This window comes from Punica granatum, chromosome 7 (genome assembly GCF_007655135.1).
Source record: "Punica granatum isolate Tunisia-2019 chromosome 7, ASM765513v2, whole genome shotgun sequence".
Taxonomy (NCBI): Eukaryota; Viridiplantae; Streptophyta; class Magnoliopsida; order Myrtales; family Lythraceae; genus Punica; species Punica granatum.
Genome location: NC_045133.1, coordinates 4730821 through 4744598, shown reverse-complemented (window position 1 = coordinate 4744598; position 13778 = coordinate 4730821). Strand labels below are relative to the sequence as shown.

At 38.5% G+C, this 13778-nt stretch overlaps 2 protein-coding genes across 2 annotated transcripts; both read left to right on the top strand.

The window, feature by feature from the left end:
* The first annotated feature begins 2521 nt into the window (after window positions 1-2521).
* Window positions 2522-3827, top strand: LOC116212781 (auxin-induced in root cultures protein 12). The gene is made up of 2 exons (XM_031547469.1): window positions 2522-2896; window positions 3273-3827. The coding sequence occupies exons 1-2, from the start codon at window positions 2590-2592 to the stop codon at window positions 3689-3691; spliced, it is 726 nt and encodes a 241-aa protein (XP_031403329.1). The 5' UTR covers window positions 2522-2589; the 3' UTR covers window positions 3692-3827.
* A 2607-nt stretch (window positions 3828-6434) lies between these two features.
* On the top strand, window positions 6435-8813 carry LOC116214212 (cytochrome b561 and DOMON domain-containing protein At3g25290). Its single transcript, XM_031549563.1, has 3 exons — window positions 6435-7144; window positions 7432-7686; window positions 8194-8813. Exons 1-3 carry the CDS (start codon window positions 6527-6529, stop codon window positions 8503-8505), a joined length of 1185 nt encoding a protein of 394 aa, XP_031405423.1. The 5' UTR covers window positions 6435-6526; the 3' UTR covers window positions 8506-8813.
* The last annotated feature ends 4965 nt before the right edge of the window (window positions 8814-13778 follow it).

Sequence of the window (13778 nt, the reverse complement as noted above, 5' to 3'; positions counted from 1 at the left end):
AAACTTTTTAAAACAAACCGTTTTGGAGGATTTAAGCATCCTTTATATTTAACTTTCATTTAGTTGACACATCTGTTGCAATGATACAATTAATTCCCGTATAAATTATCAGTTCATTTAATTCTTTGGTTCAGTAATAAGACCAATATGCTAAAACTAATCGAATGCCGCCTGGTGGCCTGTGGACATTTAATTTACATAAACTCTGAAAAATATTGTAATTATATTCGTATATTCTAAGTTATTTATTATTATATATAATAATTTATGCATATAATAATATTACATATATATCATTTATCCAAAAAATTTTAATCATAGAAATTTTTCTAAGTTATCTGTATATTATATATGCGAGTAGGATTAAATGAAGAAAATAACTTATGTCATAATTAATTGGTTATGTAAAAAATATTCTACTGAATCTTTACCTAAAAACTATCATGCCGCTTTCTCGATGCATTGTTTGGCTTTTATAATTTTTCTTTTGGGGTGAAATATTTGGCTTTTATAATTATATTATAATTAATTGCCTATGCAAAACGTCTACTCAATTTACGTTTATATTAAGTGTGGTTTGCATAAGCGAAAGAGGAAATATTTCTTGGGAAATACAATATTGGGTGCAATTAATTGGGCGGGTTTTCTGCCCAAAATCATTCAATAAAGCAATGTGAATTTAATGTCATCCTTGACTTTTGACACTGAACGTATACTAACTTATATATTATCTGTATACATATGTAAGAATGTATGTATATCGAGTAAAGGGAAGCCAAGACGGGACACTTTACATATATCCCTTCAAACCCAAGAATGAACTGAAAAATCGGAAATAAGAAGCTGTGTGATCGAAAACTGTATCAAGCACATAGATTGTGCATGCTGTATCTTCGAAACCTTTCATGCCGAACAAGTGCTAGACCGCAACAAAGGACGAATGCAAGTTGAAATAATTTATCACATATATCATACAGTATCTTCGAAACCTTTCATGCCGAACATGTGTTGGACCATCCCAGAGGACAAATGCCACTTTATATTATTACGAAGGTATCAACATCGAGCAGTTCAGTGTACACATCAACGATCAATACATGATCCATTTTCCGAAAAAGAAAGCGATCGTTTGACATATATACATATTCTGCACTCTGTAATTGGGAATTAGGTAGCCGTTTCCTTTGAGCTTTGACATCATTACGTTGCTCTATGATTTGCTTTGCATGGGCGAAATATAATATACTTTTCTCGTTGGAATGAGGGATAAAAAGATTATTTCATTAACATGTATGATTACCGATGCCCTACATCATCTTTAATCAGCACAATATATTATTAGCAGAAAAACAATCTTGCTTATAAATCATAATATTTCCCTTTCAACCCCAAGAAATAGGGTTAGTGCTGGCCTTTAACCCAACAAAACGTAATTATTTAACAGCATGCATGAAAATAGTTACGACAATATATCATAAAATATCATTCCATTTCCACTATGTTTGACTATAATCTATTAATCTTACAAAATAATAATAATGATGATAAACAAAAAAAATAAATCACGAGTTATAATGCAGTTTATGAATTGTACTATTGGTGGACAAACTTTATATGCAGTATCGAGATTTGAAATCTACTTCGAAGCCCTTCGTGACAAGAGCAAATTAACGCTTGAGTGAGCGAGATTCAATTTAATTATTACGTGGAGGATTCATCATGATCTCCAAAATAAAAGAACGATCGCGTAGATGGGGACAGACCGCACTCATGCTTTGTCGGCAGAAATCAGTGCGAAGTAAAAGGTTTTGGAATGAAGACGTCGAAGAATAGCCCGCCCGCTTAATTCCAAAGTAGTTGGTGGGAGGATATCTACCTATGGGAGTTCCCATTTGTTTGGTGTTGAAAAATTCAAAATTTCTCCCCCAAACTTCTATTAACGGTAACATTGGACCCGCGTACTCATATCAATTGTTTCAACGCTCCATGTAATTTTTGGTTCGTCCGGTGCTTGACATGGTATCCATACTAAAAGTATAGTCGAAAGTCAATATCAATGGAAAAGCCTTAGACCCGTAACAATATATAAGTGCCCTCATCGAACTTCATAATAGGGACTGTTGAGAGTCAAAGTTTCACATCATAGACGTAGCAAATGCATCGACCATGTCATCCCCACCCAAAGGTCCGGCGCCGCAGAACATCATCTTGACGGGCCTCATAAATACATGTCTCATTGTCACGATGGATGCCTATTCTAAAGAATGCTCGTGTTATCGGAACATTCGAACGTCTCGGAATGGTCGATAATCGACATGTGATTTGAAATAAAGACGGGACCGATGGGGCGGTGAATGAATGATTATCACACTTCTTTTTCACACCATTAATTCTGTTGGACAGTGATTCATCCCTTTTCTCCATGTCGCAGGACAGAAACAGCCCCCACCGTCCCACTCCCCTCAAACAGCCCAAAAAGCTCTGTCCTTTCCCTTTATATATTCCCCACTCCGTCCTGGCCTCATCTTCCTGTCTAAGTCCAACTTTACTCTCTCTCTCTCTCTCTCTCTCTCTCTCTCTCTCTCAGCAATGGCGTCTCTCTCTCTTCCTCTTCTGCTGGCTGTGCCCTTCGCCCTGGTCCTGATGGTGGCGGTGACTCCGGCGGAGTCCCTGACGTGCGCGTCGCAGAAGGTAACCGAGAGCGCAACCGGCAGGGCGTACACCGAGTGTGCGGACCTCCCGGCGCTGGGGGCGTACTTGCATTACACGTACAACGCCACCAACTCTTCCCTCTCGGTGGCCTACCTCGCCGCCTCCACCGGCTGGATCTCCTGGGCCATCAACCCCACCCTCACCGGCATGGTCGGCGCTCAGGCTCTCATGGCCCTCAAACCCGGTAAAGACGTCCACCAGTAGTACGGACTCGTTAACTTTTTTAGGGTATTAATTGCCCATTTGCCCCTGCATTTCACTGAAATTACTCGAACATCCTTCACTCTTTCTTTCTTTTTGAATTATTTTTCATATATATAGATATATATTTGTTTTCATTTTGGGCCGAATTTTTGCTGAATAAATAAATCACGTGTTATTAAAATAATTTTTTGTCAGCTGAGTAAATTTTTCATTATTATTCGTACACTTTGAGGAGCTAAGATGGTAGATCAATAAAGAAAGGGTGAAAATGCAAAAGAGGAAAAGACTGAGCCGTAGTGCAGTTATTAATTGATTATTTGGGACTAACGCTCTAATAAATGCCGATCGTGCTGCAGCGAGCGGACCAATAGTGGCCAAGACCTACAACATCTCGTCGTACCACTCCATAGTGGAGGGCAAGCTGTCGTTCGATGTGTGGGACCTCAAGGCGGACGAGTCGAATGGGACCATGAGGCTCTTCGGGTCCGTGAAGGTCCCCAAGGGCGCGACTAGCTTAAACCAGGTGTGGCAAGTTGGGAGCTCGGTCAACGGGACCCAGCCACGGATCCACGCCATGACTCCGGATAACAAGAACTCCAAGAGCACATTGGACCTCACCGATAGTACCACTGCCCCCACTAGCGGTGGTGGGAGCACCGGGGTTCCGGAGGCGGCTCCCGCCCCCACGCCGACCAGTGAGGCTCCGAGGATACTGAAGGTAATTAGTGGCGCTCTGTTGTCGAGCCTGTCTTTGTGGTGCGGGCTTGGATTTTGAGGTGTAATTATTGATTTCTGATGATTTTGAGGGGTTTTGAGTAATTTTTATTGATTATGCTGCAGTTTATATTATAAGGGCTTGACATTAAGCTGTTGGACTTATTAATTAATTTCTTGATTTTTATTTATTTTTTTAATTAATCATAATCACGCAGGGTAAACACGTGCTACCTTCTATTTTGCATATAATCCCGGGGACGGAATCCTATGTCAAATTCACTAGTAATTAAATAAATTTTATTAAATCCCTGTTAGACACTAAATATATCGGGTGCCACGTGACATCCATGTTAACCAAGAAGTATATTATTGGTACCTCATATCATTAGTAATTAAAGAAATTTTATTAAATCCCTATTAGACACTAAAAATATTGGGTGCCACATGACATCCACGTTAACCAAGAAGTATATTATTGATACCTCGTATCATTAGTAATTAAATAAATTCTATTAAATCCCTGTTAGACACTAAAAATATCGGGTGCCACATGACATCCACGTTAACCAAGAATTATATTATTGGTACCTCGTAAATTAATCGAGAAGCATGATGATCATATATTATTCGTTGAATTGTCATTCGTACAAATAATACTAAACATGGCTGTCAATTATACGTTATAATGTAGCTATCTATCTTCCTCACGATGCACGCGCAAAACTGTTAAAGGAGGATGTAGATGCAGTTTATTATGTTCTCCATGTTATCTTATTGAGCCAAGAAAAGGAAAAAAAATGTTCTCCATGTGATCGACTACATTTTGTTCGAACTATGGTACCTTCTCATTCAACTTTAAGCTTCTAACTTCGAGTTAGATAAAGGATGTTGCGGAAATGGATATAGTCGACGACTCAAAGGGGACTGGAGCCATAATTTCCGAACTATGACAAAATCTTCTCCAAGACGAAGCTAGCATGGGATATATCTGATTATCTCGCTTAGTAGTATACCCGCACGTCAATGATGCGAAACACATCCGACTACATATCAGTCGATTATCGTACTTCCGGTTGGATTTATGCATTATTAATAAGAAATTAATAGAACTGTTAAAAACAACATATTAGATTATTTTATATTTCAATCAAACGTGACCATATGACTCAGATTATAAACTTTTTATTAAAGTCATCTCAATTTGACATTATAATTGACTGAGTGATGAAATCGACGAAGATCATAAGGACTAAATTGATTCAAAACAATTAGAGTAACAAAACACAAAAAAGGACAAACAACTGGCTCCTCCTTAATAGTGATCTAGTGGTTACAAGTTTATTCTCAATAAATTTCCAATATTTCAAATTCAAATCTTCTTTATGAATTTGTGTCAAAACATTTATTAGAAGTATGCTCTTTACTTGGGCTTGAGGATATCAACTTCTGTGAATTATACTAGGTCTTTAATGGTGTTACGCTGATGGAGTCAGTGCTTGCACTGGTTCTTCAGTTCGTCTGATATGTTAGCGGTTGAATACGAGAATCCAAACACCGCGTAACAGGGAATATAAGGTCACAACTATTGGTCCCGTCATTTTATCTACGAAAAACCAAAAGAACTTCTCCCTAATAACGATCACAAACTTATTAGAAGAGACAGATAGGGGTTTTTATTCCAACGATGAGGAGAGCGAGCCAACCCACATTTGTTGTCTCTCCCAAAAGAATTTCCTTCGCATTTATCATTTTTTCTAACGACACAAATTTGAATTTTGACCATTTATTTTTGGAAATAACCGTCGTGCTGAATGAGAATGCAAGGAATCACTAGAAAAAAAATGAGGCCAGAAGGGAATAAAAAAAAAAAAACAAAAGAATAGAAAGTATGTAGCGCTTGGTATAATACCAAAATATATAATTGACAATTTAAATTACTACCAATTTATATTATCACCAACTAAATTAGTGAATGTCAATGAAATTACTGGAAATGTTAAAAGAAGTGCTTGGAGATTGCCGCAAGGTAGTAACTTAGCAAGTTACATAGACACCTTTTATGATGGCTATTCATATTAACACTTTGCTGGTTATGTGTATTAACAGGTCAATAAAGATTTCTGATAATGCGATTTAATCAAATAGACCTATCTTATGAGTCCAGGCAATTTAGTCTAACATTACTAGGATAGGGATGTACTTAGATTTCATCACACCAAATGCCACTTAACAGATTTTAAATTCGATTTTCATAAGTATCACTTCTCGTACATATTATTTTTAATTTCTCATTTCATTTATAAAATCTATCATGTACCTTATTTATAAATAAAAAAGGGACATTAATACTCATGAATAATGATGCATAAATGGTACGAGGCATTGTCAAACTAGCTCACCACAAACTTACTGGATCATATCGATAGTCATCGAGTGCTGGTCTAAATTAAGAGTATCTTAAAATTAGAACTTTCAAGTTTCTTAAGTTCGAATTTTACGGTGAACTTTGGAAGAGTGTGGTCTCGATAAGAAGCCGAGCCAAATTGTGGTGCCGGTCCATGCCGTGTTATGAGTCTCGAGCCCGGACCGGACCGGTCTGAGGACGAAACGAAAATGAAAAGAATCGGAGGGATCGAATTTGGCTACTCCTTCATTAGGGAAAAAAGGTAAATATACTTGGAAATCTAATTAATATTCTCTGGCCATAATAAGGAGGGGGGGTGTAAAAAAAAAAAAGAAAAAGTTTTGGCCTTTTCATCATCTTCCTCTTCAACCTCTCTTCCTCTCAGTATAAGAACCCGACACTTCCCTGTCCCCAACAGTTAAAAAAAACCTTTACCAAACTGAAAGACAAAACTCTCTGTTTCTCTCTGTCTGTCTGTCTGTCTCTGCAATGGCTTCTCTCCGATCTCTGCTCGTCCTCTTCGTCCTTTCCGCCGTTACAGTCTCCCCGGCGAGTTCTCAAACCTGCTCGAGCCCGAAGCTCACCAACAGCAACCTCTACGCCGCATGCCTTGACCTCCCGTCTCTCAGCTCCGCCCTCCACTACTCCTACGACGCCGCGAACAAATCCGCCGCCGTAGCGTTCGTGGCCAAGCCGGCGCAGTCCGGCGGGTGGGTGTCGTGGGCCCTGAACCCGACGGGCATGGGGATGGTTGGGGCGCAGGCACTCATCGCCTTCAAGGACTCGTCCACCGGGGCCATGACCGTGAAGACCTACAATGTCAGCTCGTACGCCTCCGTCAAGCAGTCCAAGATCTCGTTCGAGGTCTGGGACATGTCCGCCGAGGAGAACTCCGGCGACGGGACGATGAGGATCTACGCTAAGTTTAAGGTCCCCGGGGACGCGTCGAAGCTGAACCACGTGTGGCAGGTGGGGCCGTCCGTCACCGACGGCATGCCCGACAAGCACGACTTCGCCCAGGCCAACCTCGCCTCCAAGGGCACCCTAGATTTGGTGGCGGGGCAGAGCACGTCCACCGCCGATGGGTCCCGCACGAAGAAGAAGAATGTGAGTATTCGTAATTTTCGATTTTCTTGGCCAATGCTCAGATTCTTGTCGGATTTCTTAACAAGATGTGAGATTCTTACCATTTCTATTTTTCTTTTAAAAAAATTTCTTGGAAATATCGATGAAATGCTATTGGGAGGGTTTCCGCGCTTGGGGCGAAATTCTAATGCCGGTTTCGGGTTGAGTTACTAATTTAGCAGGAGAATTGAGGAATCTATGGATTATGAAAGATTTTGGATGGAATTAGGAAAATTTTTGATGCGTTCGGTCGATGTTGTTTTGCCCAGATTCATGGAATTCTAAATGTGGTGAGCTGGGGGATTATGTTCCCAGTCGGTATCATCATCGCGAGGTACGTGAGGACCTTCCCCTCTGCGGATCCGGTTTGGTTTTATCTGCACGTCTCCTGCCAGTTCTCTGCTTATGTTATCGGGGTTGCGGGTTGGGGAACCGGTCTCAAGCTCGGAAGCGAATCTCCAAGTGTTGTGTACTCCAATCACCGGAATATTGGGATCGCCCTCTTCTGCCTCGCCACTGTGCAGGTACATTGATCCATGTATTCCTTCCTGTGAGGAAATTCTGATGTAGAATCGCACCCGCTAATCGCTGCTGGCTTTTCGCTGTGTGCCCCTATATAGTTTCTCAGATACATATTGATCGATCAATACATTCAGTTTTAGAAATCCTTTCAGATGGAATCCATATGAAAACTTTTGCAGATTGCTGAGCATAGTATAGTGGCTGTCGAAGTCGAATGCCAACTGATTGCTTGAGAGTTGGTGTATTTCTCTGTTCTTTTTGCTTTAATTGAGCCTTTAATCTCCAGATTTCCTGTGATATCCCGTGATCTTGGTATCCCAATAAGGGGAGAATAATAATGATCGAGAGGTGCACCACTGCGCCACACTCTCTCTTGATACATAATGATCTTGCCTTAGTTATCTTTAAGATGGAATTACGAATTATGGAAAATTTTCCATCGTTTTCTTGAGAGGGAAATGGCTATAACCTGCCAACTCTAACTTTTCATTCGGATGCAAAAACTGCAGATATTTGCGCTGCTGTTGAGGCCGAAGAAGGACCACAAGTACCGGACTTACTGGAATATCTACCACCATGGCGTTGGCTACGCGATCCTCATCCTCGGGATACTCAACATCTTCAAGGGCTATGACATCCTCAAGCCTGGGGAGAAGTGGAAGACTGCCTACATAATCGTGATTTCCATCCTCGGGGGGATCGCGGTCTTCTTGGAAGCAATCACGTGGATCGTCGTTCTCAGGAGGCGGTCCAACAAGTCCACAAAGCCCTACGATGGCTACAACAACGGGCAGAGCAGGCAAGAACCACTTGCCCTGTAGAATAAGAGGAAGGAAGGACCCGGGTCGACCTTTTACATTTTGTACCTCTTGCTGTGACATTATTAAACGAGGTTTTGCTTCGCCTCTTCCCGGACCGGCTTGTGTGCATCACGTCCCGCTTGTTGCCTTTGCCTGTATAATTGCTTTAATGGTAGTATACATGTGTACATATAATTATTTGGGTCCTCTTTGGGGCCACTGTTTTGTACTGTCCATTATCATTTATGTGGCTGAAACTTATTCTGAGAATTAGATGGGTTAGCACTCAACAGCTGTGCTGTCTATTTAATCCACTCTCTTTTTTTCCTTTTGGTTTTTTTTTTCCCTAATAATAATTTGATGTCTGAAGTCACTTTCCAATATCGCAATCAGAAAACCCAGATTGTTGTTTTCTTCCCCACTGAAGGTTTGGTGGCTTGGAAGCTTTCACCGATTTTCTTCATTTATAGGTAAGATCACGGGTTGTTACTGATCTTTCACGGCATTCGTATTTCCCGGTCGATGCTTCGACCTGAATATGATTACTCGGGTACGATGAATGCGAGTTTTTATTCGAGATTCTAGCGAAAACGGAATTAGAGAAAAAGGGAAAGTAGAAGAGATAAGTACTTTTAACTGCCGCCCCAGTCCCACGTAGGAGAATGAAGTAGGAGGAGAATTAGGACTCTTTCTCATGTGTTCATGTGTATCACATTTTCCGTTTGAGAACATGGATGTGACCTGTCATTCAATTTTTTTCTCAGGGTCATGCTTTAATTAGTGCTTTTTCTGCGGCAAAAAAAAAAAAAAAAAAAACTTCTTAGCGTATCGTTTTCATGAGTCCTTCTAATCTTGACTATAAATAAGAAAGCGATAGATTGTAATAGCGGATCTCGAACAGTCTAGGTGAAAAAAGAAGGTGATGGGCGTCACATATTTCTAGAAGGTGTATGATCGACGAGAACCGGGATTTTCAGTAGCTTGAAAGGTTGGATAATAACGATCAATATCTCTATCAAAATATGTTCTTTCGTATAAACTTGCATCATACAAGGATCCTCCCTGGTGAGTATCGTTTCGTTCACTAAACCCGCGTGGAAAATACTGTGGTTGTTTAAACCGGAGTATGCTTTATGTAACGCGGGCACTAGTTCAGCCCTTACCTAGTGCAATCTGAGGTAATAAGTCATGATCGGAGTGGCCAACCCCTTTGTGATGGAGACTTCCACTTGCACCGTGGACTCCCTTTGTGGTGTCCATATCCATGATTACTATAATTTACTTCCCATCCCCGTACTTTATTAAGCTAAAGCACGGTCCTTTTATCTAATCAAAAAAAAAAAAAAAAAAAGAAGAAGAAGAAGGGACGACGCCTTTCTAGTTCTTTTTGTGGTGGCCAAATTCTCGCCGTCCATAACACGCGATATTGTTCTCGTGATTTGAGTATATGATCGTGACTAAGCATGATCATTCAATTGGACTCCTTTTAACGAGGAATTGTTGTCAGGGGGGGTCTTCTTCTAAATCCTTAACTCCCCATTGGATTATCTTTCGAGTGACATAATAATTTGTACGCCTCGTTTAATCTTATTCAGCTCATGTTAATGAGATCATTAGCATGAGAGTTTTCGACATCATCCATATTGAGAAGTTATATATACTACTATTAATAATGGATATGTATGCGTAATAGATTATCGAGTGAATTTTTTTGAGTTGAATTAACTTACAAGTCCGTGCAATATGCGCAAAAACCGTCACATCAGATTATACTATTGAAAGAAGTTACGAGCTAGAGCAGCTAACATCCGAGGTCCACAAGTACTGCTCAACTGTGATTCACCAAACAATATTCTAATTCGAATAACTTTTGGACTTTACTGAGATGAGAGGAAACCTCCCAGCATTTGCTCATCAGTCCCCACTTCTTTCGCTTTCATTGTTATTCACTCTTTTTACAATTTTTTTTTAATTCTATTTTCTCCTTTAAGACTACTATTAGATAATATATATGAATTTTCTCAGATTATTCTCGAACAATTCCAGGGAACATATGGGTTAAAACACATCGAGCATCTTATTGTAATTTCACATCTCGTCCAATTCCGCGTGCCGATATGCTTCCGTGACAGATGGAACAACAATATACTGCTTGATCGGGAGCCCCACCGTCACGGACCTAAGTTTCACCTTCCTCTTTGCTTGGAAGGACATGTAAAGCTCCTCACTTTTTTGCCTTACTAGCAGCAGCAGTTGGCTTGTCTTCTCATCACCATGAAAGAAAGCCTCATTATGATGCAAGGAAAGTATAAAAAGATGGAAAAGCATAAGAAAAGTTACTTTTGAAAGAGCGAGTTTGACACGGTTGAGGTGGATACTCACCATCCATCTGAAATTAAAAGACTTTGACTTGATTTTTAGTAATCTTTTTTTTTTCTTTTGTAATATCAAATCTACGTGAAGGGCGAAAGATAAAGGGAATGGTTTTTTCATGGCTGGCATAATTGGGATTAAGGATGGTTGGTTCTTTTGTCTATTTGCATGATTTAGAATCCACAATTACTGTTGGAGCTTTTACTTAAAACGTGATGAAGGGGGTCGCGCTACTTAGACCCCGGTCGATGCTCATCACAATAAATTTGTCTCGTAAGTTCGAATCACATATATGTTTTGGAATTTTGATGATTATTCAGTGAGTATGACTGTAAGATATGAAACTAGTTCGGAAAGTATCAAAAACCAACACGAGAAGACGGGAACTTGCTTAATGTCACCTAATTTCATTAACAACATTTGTGTTGAAATAGAAGATGATTGGCCGGACCGGTTTATTTTAGATAACAATTGAATCATTTTTTGATAAAGTGCCTCTAATTGTGATACTGCAATTGTCTTTTGAAAAAATAAAAGAAAAGGAAAGACGACCAACTACAAAGTATTCAATAATTTCTCCGTTCGACAATGTTTTATTTTATATATTTAATAACGAGGGTCGTCCGAGATTTATTTGATTAGTTTTCACGGTCCACGTGAACACAGTGCTAGTTCATGGAATAAGTCAATCGAACCTTAGACAGTGCAGATAGTTCAACATGAAATAGTCTTTTTACGAGAAGTTATTGGGTTATCATACCTCACCACATGACGTGAGAAATAACCAATTAAATTGCATAAAATTGGGAATTTGATGCTAATAATTTGAATAATTGTCATAATTATTCTTTATTAAAGAATTTTTATTGGTTATTTCTTACTAAGTCATTTGAGGTAGGATCATAAAAAAATTTATCGCCTTTTACATAATTTTTGTTAAAATATAATTTAATTTAATTTAACTTTACTTTTTTCTCAATTTAACAACACAATCATTACTTTTTTATTTTTTTATTTAAATTCTTTTTCATAGGTTTTCTTATCTATTATTTAAATTAATTTTAATACTAAATTCTCTCAATTATTCAACATTTATTCTACAATTTTAACATTTATTTCTCAATTTAACAACACAATCATTATTTTTTTTTATCTTCTTCTTAAAATTCTTTCACATATAGTTTTTCAATTACTTTTCTCTTTAACTTCTCAAATCAAATTAAATCAAATTAAATCAAATTTAAATTTGTTACCAAACACAATGTAATCTCTTTCTTTTTTTCGTAGGAAAATTTACTCTCTTTCATTACCTGACTAATCTATGGATTTATACACAGTATTCTTTCTTCGGTAGTATTTATACACAGTATTCTATTTTTAAGATTAATTTTTTGGTTAAATTAAAAAAAAAATTGGAGGTGACAAAATTATAAGCTCCTCGTCAAGGAAAGATTTTGCAGGCCCGGTTGGTGAGGTCGGGATTACTGGGCCCCACAGTCTGAACACGCGCCCTCGTACCCGTGCATGCGGGAAGGTAAACTCTACTCAGTTGACTCCATTTCAGATTTCAATTTTGTCCGAAATTTCTGTTCTTTTTTTAAATCGGAATATTAATTTAATATAGTAGCGACTAGCGAGATCTGATCTAAAGTATTAAAAATGAAGAAAAATAAATAAAATTTGGTTGTTTTTCTTTTATCCCTCCCTCACCTGTCACGGACGTGGGATATATATATTTTTTCATAGGATAATGGAGCCGAGGCCCTAAACAAAAGTTAAAAAATTAAAAATAATAATGGCGGAGTATGAAAGCCTGCGTGGAATAAAACTACATCTATGAGAAATTAGAAATAAAAATTAGAGGAGTCTGAGGCATGCTTCTTAATTTGTATCATAATTAATGCTATTTTGGCTCTTTCGTTAACCCCGTTGTTCAATGAATATGAGCAAGTTATGGGGGACAAAAAAGGGAAAAAAAGAAAAAAGAAAAAAGAAAATAGACAGAAGCTTTGTCATAGAAAAATGTGCATCACTAAGTCAAGCTCAATACTTCTTTATAAAAAAAAGACGTAATGAAATAGCATGCTCCCCCACTTAAAAATTAAAATATTTCAGATTTCGATTGTCATTAATAAGGTTATTTGTATTTCTTTATTTAAAATTTTTATTTCTTTATATCAGATCAATAATTCACATATGCAATAAAAAGCAATATATGTTTCTTTGGTGATATTTTAAGTCGGTCAGGATCGGGTTTTGGGTTCGATACTTGATGGGCCATGAGGGTCTCTAAAGCCTAGTAAAGGGCAAAGCTACGCGAGGCTCAACGGAGCCCAGCGAAGCAGGGGACTTGTCTGGGTTAGTGTAGAGTCCGAGTATCTTTCTTGATTTAAGAAGATACGATATTTGTGCGATATATCGAGAATCATATTGAATAAGATAATGAATATCTTCATGATCATGTATAAATATCAAGGTACGTCCATTGTCTATGATCTATGTATTATTGCTTTAATGAGTATCCTGGTTGACTTGAGTGTTGGAAAGGAAAAACGAGCCACCACCCTTATCTTTCCATTTTGCGGGTTGTTCGAGTGCACGGGGATCTCACGTAAAATCAACCTGAATGGTCCATAACAAAGTCAAATCTATTGTAAGAGTGTCCAAGAAGTATGAGTCCATTAACCCAAAGTCCTCCATTATGCATGGCTAAAATTATTTTATGCATTCAACCTAGGATAAAACCAAATGATATGAATAAACATCAACTGGAGATTCCTTGAGGACGTACTCGTGTATTGGGGACATTGGGATTTGAGATATTTCCAGATGGAGAATTAGACAATTTCATGAAAAAGTCGAGAGAATATATTTACAATATAATGTAAAGATGATACAACTTTTTTGTGATAAAGTGAAGG